Source organism: Alligator sinensis, unplaced genomic scaffold (assembly GCF_000455745.1).
Source record: "Alligator sinensis unplaced genomic scaffold, ASM45574v1 scaffold1277_2, whole genome shotgun sequence".
Taxonomy (NCBI): domain Eukaryota; kingdom Metazoa; phylum Chordata; order Crocodylia; family Alligatoridae; genus Alligator; species Alligator sinensis.
The window spans coordinates 62,215-73,380 of record NW_005843023.1 but is presented as its reverse complement, the minus strand read 5'-3'; the positions used below and the strand labels follow the sequence as shown (position 1 = coordinate 73,380).

The 11,166-nt window shown below is 42.2% G+C and overlaps 1 protein-coding gene across 7 annotated transcripts in view; it reads left to right on the top strand.

Moving 5' to 3' along the window:
* The window catches only part of LOC102375178, a 60,359-nt gene that overhangs the window by 33,066 nt on the left and 16,127 nt on the right, over nt 1–11,166 (top strand). For all 7 annotated transcript variants that reach the window (XM_025193194.1, XM_006036808.3, XM_025193193.1 and 4 more), the window contains exons 3-4: nt 3,248–3,409; nt 9,821–10,007. In XM_025193194.1, coding sequence (XP_025048979.1) covers nt 3,248–3,409; nt 9,821–10,007 — 349 coding nt within the window. The remainder of the gene's footprint in view (nt 1–3,247; nt 3,410–9,820; nt 10,008–11,166) is intronic.

Genomic DNA, 11,166 nt, shown 5'->3' with positions numbered 1-11,166 from the left:
CATTCCTGGAAAGGCCTCAGAAGGGTCCTTGCTGAGAAACCATTAGAGGCAACCTGAAGAATGACACAAGTGAAGCTTTCTGGTTTTGATATCCATTCCATTGGTTTCAGTATTAAGTCAGACACAAACCTGGCCCAGACCAGGTGTACAATAGAGTAGTTTCAGCTATGTATCCCTCTCAGAGTGCATAGCACTGCCTAAGGAGCTCAGACATAGTGAATACGCAGCTTGCTACAAAGCAGTTATGGTACAATTTAGGGCTTGCCTGACATTTAAAGTTCTTTATCTCTCCATTTGTACTACTGGGATAGGCACAGAATGATGTTAATCAATTCACTGGAGGTTTACCCACAGGGAGCCACCACTGAAGAGCTGCTTTGGAACCTAGGCTTGTGCTATGCCAGTCAAGATGGCTGTGATGTTCAGTTTGGCTTAGAACTTTGGCTGGGCATACTGCCACAGCTCTGCTGACCTTCAGAGAAGTAGCGGGAACATGCTGCACTACAGCCATTCTGTCCTTCCTAGGTTTCACAGGCGTTAGCAGAGCATTAGTTCTAGCAGTCCAAGGATTACTTTCTAACTTGTGCTGAGGGCTGTGAAGTTCTTATCTGCCCTACTGCACAGGGAACACACAGTTACCTCCAACTCATCTTTGCTTCCTAACCTCACTACACGGTGTTTGAAAATCCAGATGATCTTTTCTCTTCTTCTATTGCAGAAACATACTGGAGCTGTAGTTATGGGCTAGGTGCTGTACCTTGTGGTGCCACTTGCTGTACTAACACAGAACAAAAGAGAGTCCATACCAAAGAGTTTACAATCAAAACCTTGCCTTCTCTTTTATTGACTCAGGAGCCAGGGGCTTTATTTCCTTCCCCCATTATTTTATGGGGCACAGCTAGTTTATCCCCACTGCTTCTCCTTTGCTTTCTATACAGTTACCTCTGAGGCTCAGTATAAAGCCATTTGTGATGATCACATGGACAAGCAAAGCACCAGTTATTGCAGAATTACAAAAGCATCTAAAAGCAGCACAATTAGAGGAAGAGGATGATACCTCCTTTTAGATATTGAGAATAGCTACAAGCCAAGATTCTCCAAAATAACTGGTAACTTTCTAACTTCAGCCACCTTCAATGGGCCTGATTTTCACAAGGTCAGGTATCTCAGTTCAGCACCAAAAAAAAACACTGGTCACTTCTGAATGCCTTGGCTAGAGTTAATGGATCTTGCTTTTGCCAGAACAACAACCCTCAGATTCTGGCCGTGTCCAGATGAGCGTGGCCATACAGTATGTGGCATTGCAGACGCATCTGTGGCACCACATACTGCACGTTCAGCTGTTCTCTGTGCTGCAAGGGAGCAATGCAGGAGGGCTTTTCAACCCCTGGATATCCAGGGGTTAAAAACCCCCACACAAAATAAAAGTGGAATGGCACACACAGGAACAGCGTGCACTGCTCAAAACCAGAGCCTGGCCAGCTGGAACCACACTCCAGCTGCTTGCCAGGCTCCGAGCATAAGGATTGCTGCTGCTGCAGCCCCAGGAAGCTCCCAGGACCCCAGGTAAGACTGCTGGGGCCAGCCCAGTGCTGGCCCCAGTCTCCCCTTCCCCACCTGGTGTAACCTGCTGTGCGCCAGAGAGCATGTGGTACATGCGTTCCCCAGGGACAACTAGTGGTGGCACACTTTGTCCCCAGGGAACCAAACATCCATGCTCGTGTAGACATGGCCTCTGCGTTCTCTGAAGTGGTCTTGGATCGGTGACTTGTTTCTATTAAACATATTTAAAGAACCATTTTTACATTTGAACAAAATCCATCCTGACTCCTTTTTTTAAAAAAAAGGAATCCTAAGGAAAAAGTGCTCTTAGATTCCTGATTTATCCAGTGTCAAGTTATTTTCTTAATTCCATTTCATGTGACCTACGTCACAGACTTGGACATAAAAGCATAATAACAGTTATTTATAAGCAACATTGTGTCATCATTTGTTTAAAAAGTAGTAATCATAATGTTGATAATCTTTTTTTGAACCCAGCAAGAGGTTTTTAACATAATGAAAAGACAGGAAGAGTCCCAAGGTTGGCATTTCCTAAAAAAATGTGGACTGTTGTGAGAAAGGAGACAGAGTAAGCTTCCTGCTTTTGTGAAGGCAGTTGACTTTCTACAGCAAGATAAAGTTTAGAGCAGAGCTTTTGCAGAGATCTGGGTTTATTATACTTACCGATATCACATGTACAAGTTTTTGCCAAACAAAGGGCCTGCTAAGGAGTCAAAGGGCAGTAAGATATGAAAAGAAGACTGGAAAAGTAGTGCTTTTTCTTCGGTCACTGATGTCTTACTCTGGCACTCATATAGCTCCTTTGCAGAGTGGTAGCAGAATTTTAGAACCTTGCAGGTCCCAGTAGAAGAGAAATCAGAGTTGCAGTCTTGTTAAGTTCTAAGTGTCACTTGATTTATGTTCATGCATGTCAGTCCTGGAATGAGTTGGTCACAAATGACCTACAAGCTGTCCCTCTCCCCCAGAAATCTCAAAATATCTGGCTCTTAGGAAGCTACTCTTGTCACAAGAATTACTTTTGAATGGGCAAATTAAAGCAATGGGCAAACTTTCTTCCACTGTCACTTATAAAGGATCACAGCCCAATTCACTATTGCCATTTACCTACCTTGTCTCTTCATTTACACCCATGTGCATTAAGTTGAAAAGGCCACCAAATCAGACTTCTGTATTTTCTTACAATGACAGCTGTATTTAATAACCATTCTGTGCAGGTGCAAAAGACAGTGTGAATCCTACTCCCCACTGATCCCAAGAGTACAAAGTACTTGAATACACATGCATGTGGCATTTGGAAGGAATCAAACAGCTCCTTTACAACTCACATTGAGGTCAATGGACTAACTTTCTCTATAATGTAGCTGCATTAAACTCATTGGAGTTACATTAGGGATGAGTTTGGCCCAATGGCAGTTACGTCTCCTTGCACATTAGATGAATTTAGTTCTGGGAATGCTGGACATGGTGAAGACATAAATTACAAGACAGATTATATCAAAGGCCTTTCACACCACTCTGACAGGGAAAGGGGCCTCCTGGCAGGTATAAATGGAATTTTTGGAGGGTGTGATGGGCACTCAGCAGTTTGGATCAATACCTTAACTCTATCTGCTTTATCCTATATAGTAGCTAGATAGGATTTTTTTGCTCACAATTTATGGCCTGAATAATACTGTCTTTTCAGGTGAATCAAGGGAACACCAAGGTGCTTGGCTCTGGCCTGGGGTATCTGGAACACATCTGTCAGCTCATCGAGAAAATTGGACAACTACAGGAGCACAACCTCCGGCTCCAAAAACAAGTGTGCAGCTTGCAGAAAGAGCAGAAGATGCACCAGATAAAGGAGGTAAGATGATGAAGTCAGAACCTGAGTGGGAAAAATAATCACAATTTGGCTGAACTGAAGGAAAATACTGTCCCTCTTCTATTACCATAACTCCTAGCACAAATGTGAGAGGTCTAAAACAGGCAAAGCACATGTTTACCTTGGCAAGGGTGTTTTCTGGAAAGGGCAGGCTGCTTGAAGGCTATACACGGAGACCTTCCCATTCCTGCACAACACTTGGCTCAGCCCATCCTTGGGTATTTTTGCTTCTCTACTCTACTCTTCTCACAGTTTCTTAAAATTTCCACCTTCCCCCCTCTACAGCCAGATCTTGGTATTAATTGAAGTTGGCTCCTTTTTTTCTAATTGCCTGGACAGTTATGGCCAGCAGCTTTGATCTTTTCCTAGGTCTAGTTGAAAGTTTTCTAAAACAACCTCCCCCAACCTCCCAATTTTATCAGACAGAACATTTTGACTGCACATATATATTTTAAAGTTTATTTAACAGGCAACTAAGAGATTTCTTGGAATTTCCATTCTGATTCAGCATGAAAACAAAGTCAAGGAATTTCCCACAAAATGGAAGCTGAGACTCACACATAGTTCTATTAGATGCTTTGGTTAGACAAAGCCGAACTCGGGGACTGACAGCCATTAAGATTGCTTTTGCTACCTGGCATTTTGATGTCTGAGTATAATCCTAAACTGCCCACTTAATAGCAGTTGCAAGACGAAGTAGCTGTAGCCTGCTAGCTCATCCTCTAGTCAAGAAGAAAATCAATGTCGCTCATCCATCTAAATCCCTTTTAAGGCCATCCCTCAGAGAATGGATTTTTAACTTGGACACAAAATCTTGTATAGTAGTACAGAACAAAACTAATTATTATTTAGCACTAATACTTGGTAAAACTTGTTGGAAATTTTTCATCCAAATTTTGGATAACATTGGATGAATTTTTTTCTGTGAAAAATGGCTTTTTGACTAAGCTGTGAAACCATTTGACAAAATGGGGAAAAATTTCCATTTTCTTAGAAATGTAGGGTTTAAACAAAAATTAAAAATTCAAATAAAAGTTCTGTCCTAAGCCAAAGCCTTTCAGTTTTCAGTTGTCACAAGCCAAATTGATTTTGATGTTCAGATGCCAAACATCTGGGAAAATGTCATCAAAAGGTTTTTTAAAATCTTTTTCAGTTAGATACCTGAAGTGTTTATATACTAATGCAAGAAGAATGGGGAACAAACAGGAATGATTAGAGGTCCTAGTTTGATCATAGAGTTCTGATATAATTGGGATTACAGAGACGTAGTGGGATAGTTTGCATGACTGCAGTAGGGTTATGAGTGGCTATAGCTTATTCAGGAAAGATAGATGGTGGGGAAAAAGGAGGAGGTGTTGCTGTATATTCAAAGGAGATGTATAGGTGTTCTGAGGTACTGTACAAAGTGGAAGGTAGGCCTGCTGACAGCCTCTGGATAAAGATCAGAAAGGACAGTAGCAGAGGGGAAGTTATGGTGGGCATCTGTTACAAGCTATCAAACCAAGACGAGAGGAGGTGAACAAGGCCTTCTTTAAACAATTGGAGGGCTGGGTCTAGATCTGGTTGGATCAGTAGAAGTGTCGGTGTTCTGAGGTACTGTACAAAGTGGAAGGTAGGCCTGCTGACAGCCTCTGGATAAAGATCAGAAAGGACAGTAGCAGAGGGGAAGTTATGGTGGGCATCTGTTACAAGCTATCAAACCAAGACGAGAGGAGGTGAACAAGGCCTTCTTTAAACAATTGGAGGGCTGGGTCTAGATCTGGTTGGATCAGTAGGAGTGTCACAGCGTACCATAGGGGATTTCTATGGGACATGGTGGAAGGGTCAGCTGGAAATCTCAAAAGTAGCAACACAGTTTTCTAGCAAGTTAGTAGGCAGCATGAAAAAACGTGAAAAATATCTTTTTGAAAATGAGGTGATACTTGCAGCTATATACCTGGATGCTAGGTATCAATTGCTGTTGTCTGACATGGATAGAACTAAAGCCAAGTGTCATCTCATGTCAACATGGCAGAGGATGAGAACTGTCGTTCATGGCAATGGCATGAATGTAGAATCATCATTTGACTCTAATCTGCATACTACACACACAGAAAATGCTGATGAAGAATCATTCCTTCAGTCAAGAGAGAACTTGAAGCGGCAAGAATCACGATCTTCTGGCACCCAGTGAAACAGGATCGGTCCATTTCTGGACTCATTTGTGGATGAGCCACGATTGAATAAAGATGTAAATATTTTGAAATACTGGGAGACTCAGAAAATATCTAGATGTGAGCTGTACCAATTGGCTCAGGTTGCCTTGTCAATGCCATCAACTCAAGTAAGGGGACCTTACAGATCATCAGGTCCAGCCCTCCTGCACTTGGGCAGGAAAGACTGTTGGGATTAGACGGCCGCAGCAAGATGGGTGTCAAGTTGTCTCTTGAACATCGCCAGGGCGGGTGGCTGTACCACCTCTGGGGGGAGCCTGTTCCAAACCCTCGGCACTTAACTTGTAAAGAAGTTTTTCCTGCTGTTGAGCCTGTAGTGGTCTTCAATCAGTTTGTGCCCATTATTTCTTGTCCTCCCCTGGGGGGCCTTGGTGAATAGATGCTCCCCCAATCCGTGATGTACGCCCTTGGTATACGAATAGGCTGCCAACAAGTCTCTTCTGAGTCTTCTCTTCTCCAGGCTGAACAACTCCAAGTCTTTCAGCCTTTCCTCATATTCCCTGGTCTCTAGGCTTCTAATCATGCCTTCAGGCTCTCTCCAGCTTCCGCACATCCTTCTTGAAGTGCGGTGCCCAGAACTGGATGTAGTACTCCAGTTGCGGTCTGACCTATGCTGAGTAGAGCGAGAAGATGACATCCTTTGCTCTGCTTGAGATGCCTTGGTGGATGCATGCCAGTGTTTGATTAGCTCTGCCAGTTATGGCATTGCATTGGTGGTTCATGTTCATTTGGTTTTCAGCCATGACACCCAGATCTTTTTCAGTTGTGGTGCTGGCAAGCGCAGCACTGCCAAGCCTGTAAGTGTGTTGTGGATTATTTTTTCCCAGGGGGAGCACTTTACATTTCTCTGTGTTAAACAACACTTTTATTAACATTTTTATTAACATATCACTAGCAATGGAATAGAAGGGGTTTGTTGGACTCAGCAATTTGTTTTTATCAGTCCTGCAGTGGCTCCTTTGTTCTTTGAACTGTGTGACATCCTCATGAGCTATTCCTTCTCCTGTTCCTGTTGCACTTGAAATAGGTGTCCAACTGCCTTTCAGAAATAAAGTCACTGCTGACTTGTGAATCAGGCTGCAAACCAGCACGTCATTTCCACATACCCATATTTCACACTCAAAGGAATGCTACCTCCTACATGGGCCTGGGAATTGCTAACACAGTTCCTGAAAGCTTTACCAGTTGTGAGTCACTGTTTGCATCAATTTCTTTCTAATCTGCAGCCTTGGGGCCAAAACCTCAGCTGGTTTAAATAGGAATTGCCCCAGTTGAGATGGAAGGAGCTCTGCTGAATTTCACTTGCTGAGGATCTACCCTTACATTTTTACCTCGGATGTGTTTGCAAAGATGCCTTAGCAGAAGTTCCCAGTCTGCAAGTTTCATGCACCCATTCCTGGGGTATTAAGACCACACAAGTAATACCTAGTTCTTTTAATTTTAAAAGCACTTTACCAACATTAAATAATTTCTCTCAGGTTCCATGGTTTCTCAATATCTGAGTACCTCAGCATCCTTACAGTATTAATACTCACAGCCTCGCTGTGAGGTAAGGGAATACTATTCTCTCCATTTGTGCAAGGCATTTCTCTGGACTCACTTTATAAAAGCACCTACATGACTTAGACACTGAAGTTGACAGTAATGTATTGATTTACTCCAGCTGAGGACCTGTCCCATTGACTTCAGTGGGAGTTGGGAGCACTCTGTATCTCATAGGATTGTATCTTAAATGAGCAAGGGATTGGAAAATCTTGGACTGGAGATGCTCCTTTTTATTGTAATGGATCTCAGCAACTCCTTCCTAGAGGGTCATTCAAGTGCATGGAAAGTATTCTGATATTACAAAGTACTGCTTTGCTGAGAGGAGTTGTGGAAAGCTAGAGAGAGAGAGAAAGATCTCCCACAGAAGTATCAAGATCAGAATGCTACCTGCCTTTGACTGTGATCCTATGTGATCTCACTGCCTGAGCAGCCACAGAGCAGATCAGGACTTGGGTGAAAGACCTCCATGATATGTACCCACCATAACAGGTGCTCTAGGGAATGCCATTAGGGCCAGAATTTTCAAAAGAAGCTAAGGAGGCCGGCAGAAAATGCCTTTTGATTTTCAGATAATTCCCTAGGGTCCTGTTTGAAAATCCCAGCCTAAGTAAGCAAGATCATCTCTTCTAATTGGTGAAGCAACACCCTAGGCTGGAGGCTTTACAGGATACAATGCTAGTGGGGAAACCACCAGAAAAAAAGGTTAAATGAAGGTACTGACTATTTATTGTGGGTCTCAAAAGTGGCTAACTTGGATGTCTTGGTCAAATTCCAGCACCAGCAAAAATCTACCTAATTCTATGCCCTTCATAGTTTCAATTGGATAATGTACCCTCCAGTCCTAAACTCCTTTGCAGCACTGGTGAGTGCGGTTAAAAAATCATCCATTCCATACTAAGGATGGAGGTCTTGTAGGAAGAACTACATATTGCACACTTGACATCAGCAAAGCCTTTAGTGTACTGCGTAAAGAATGGACCAATTACATGGAATCATTTAAGTGCAAAATGTCCTTGCACTGATAAAAAAAACAAACACCTCATACATTTAAAGAAATTAAAATGCCACTGCTTTGACAAGTGGCTGAATACTACATACTGTGTATTTGCTTAGCAGCATTTAATCTGTCTGTGGCATCCCAACAATACAAACACAATTGTATTGTTTGTATATGTTCTTAAATAAATAATATTATCTTAAATTGCGAGTCACTGTTATAATGGGATACATTTACTTACGCTTCGTGTGTCTTGGCTGAGCAGCTGTACTTTTAGAAATGTGTATGCAGTTCATTTGTGGAAGCAATCTTGAAATATCTTAATTACCAGGCACTTTAGGTATCTATATTTTTTTAGTGTGGTACTGATGCATGGATCAAAAAATCATTCATTGATACAAGCACTTCCAATGTCCAGGTCTCTAGAAGAAACCAGTATTTTCAAAGCACCCAAAATCTTCCCCCTTGTTTAGTGATCAGCTGCTAGATTAAACAAATTTTAGAAGAAAGTCACTCTTGGTGTGCTGATGCAAATACTTGAAATCATGAAGGGCCAGATCCTTCACTGTTGTGACTTGGCACTGAAGTCAACAGAGTTGCTCTGATTTATACTAGCTGAGGATCTGGAGTAGTGAAATTTAAGTTTCTTAAGCTAGACACCTGAAAATAGAGCCGTCTGTAAAAGGCACATTAGAATCCATTGGGATTAGTCTTCAGAAATGATCACAAGACAGAAGGAGCCAACACATTTAAAAAAGGTGACTACAAAGCCAAGGCAGGAATGCAGTAAAATGGATAGGAGCCAGCATAGCTAATTTGTATACAAGCTGTTTCAAAATGATTTTAACTTTCCCAAAATCTGGATCTCCCCTCAATTTTCTGAGTCACTAGGAAGACCCCAGGACTCCTGATTGACTCAGTTCACAACATTTGAACCCAAATTTCAGGTGACTTTTTCTTTTTTTGGATTTGGCTTGACGCATTACAAAGACAAGGCTCATTTGCAAAATGCAGCTCTGGATTCAAGTGCTGGATTGGAAAATCTTTGAGAGTTTGGAACTATTTGGATATGGGGCTTTGGATCTGCCTCATTTCTGGTCAATATGGCTAGGGCCATGTTCTCAACTGGGGCCAGAAATCAAATGCAGCTGCTGATTCTTTGTATGTTAGTGGTGTTCTAGAGCACTGCAGTGCAGGGGAGCTGGACACAGAGGCAGGGAAAGCCAACAAAGCCTCCCAGAAAAGAGTTTTGAAGAAAGCTAATTAAAACTTATTCCTCCACTGATTCCCCTGGCTTGTGTCAACAGGAGGCTGTTTTAACATCAGTTCTGCTTTAACTTTACAGTTTTAAGAAAACCCCAATTTATCTTGGCTGAAAACCCCAGCTACTGATTTTTTAAACATGAATTCATTCCAGAATCATTGGGGCATAAAATCCTAAGCTACAGAGAAATTTAGCTCTAGCTTTCTAGTTGCTAGGCCATTTTGAAAGACTTACATACATTTGTCTGAGTCCTGACAGGTCTTGGGATAAGAACCAGTTTGGAATGCTTGCAATTTGTCCATACAATCTCATTGCTCAGCTACTCAGCCATTACAGTGTAACAACCTGCATATTTTTCTCCTTTTCTGGTGTAGGAGTATTTTCTGCAGCACTGCTCCTGTGGAGCTGCCAGCATCTTGCTCAATTCGTACCAGGAGGTGAAGAAACTTTTTACTGGGAGGAGCAGACCACATAGTCTCTTGGTTCAGAATGGAAACCACTCCGATCTTTCAATCATTCCAGAAATAGCAGTCCACAGTGAAAAGCTGAGCAACTACAGAGGTGGGTTTCAGGTCCGACGTTGACAGATTTCAGTAGTGATGGCTCTAGCTGAAAATGAGTTCCCTGATTTTCTATTGCCATACACCTTTGGTGATCATTAGTGCTTATGCAAAATGAATTTAAAATGCTTCTCTGTGAGATCTGGTTGGTGGGGAGGGGGGTTATACCCACTTTGTGTTCATTTTACACAGGTAAAATGCAAAGGCAATGGAGATCACTTAAAAGTGGAACAATCTGAAATCTATGGGGTCTGAAGTCCCTGAGTCACTGGCCTCACCTTTAGCAGGAAAAAGAAGTATATTTACCATCTGTAAATGTAACAGATACATGTTAAAATCCTTGTATAAACAAGGAAAGATGTGTTTTTAAGTCATATTAGCTCATCCAGGTATATTCTATGGGGTTGCTAGTGGTTCACCTTAGCTAGATAACATATGTTAAAAGTACACAAGGCTTTTTACATGGGTTAGTTAATGTGTTTAAACATAGCTCTATTCCTAGTGTAGACATAGCTGGAGGGACTGCATCTCTGGTGGGAATTTGCCATTGCCCAGTGAGTATATTAGTTCCTTATCAATGCTTTAAGATCCCCAAACAAGATGTGATTTGAGCTAAGCATCCTACCATCTCAAACAGGCATAGAACATGTACCTTGGGTGCAACGTATTCTATAAGCAAGATGGAGATAAACCTCAGCTGCAAATTTTCTATTCCAGTGCAGATTTTCCCAGAAGTTTGGAGGGTTGAGTCTAGATCTGTCATAAAGGATACAACCAGCTGGGAAGTTTGGATACAAACTGGCCCACATGTTGAAAGAGCGTGGTTAGATTTAGCCCTGTCTCCTAGACACAGGGACATATACAGCAAAAACAAGCTTCCTCAGATATAGTCAGACAGATTGTAAATGGTGTAGACTGTCAAGGGGTTCTCTTGAGGCCTGTCTCTAAGGTTAAGGTTATGGAATGCTTCAGTAGCTTTTCCCCTTCAGTTCCCAACTTGTGGTTTCAGACTATGACCAAGAGTGCCAAAAATGCTATTGAGAAGCTCATTAGAAAGCTTGTCCTGGTCATACATCTCATTGGAAAGAGGTATCATGTCCAGGGCCATACCTGGGGGAGGGGGGCGAATCAGGGATTTAGAGGGCCCCGCAGAGCTGGGC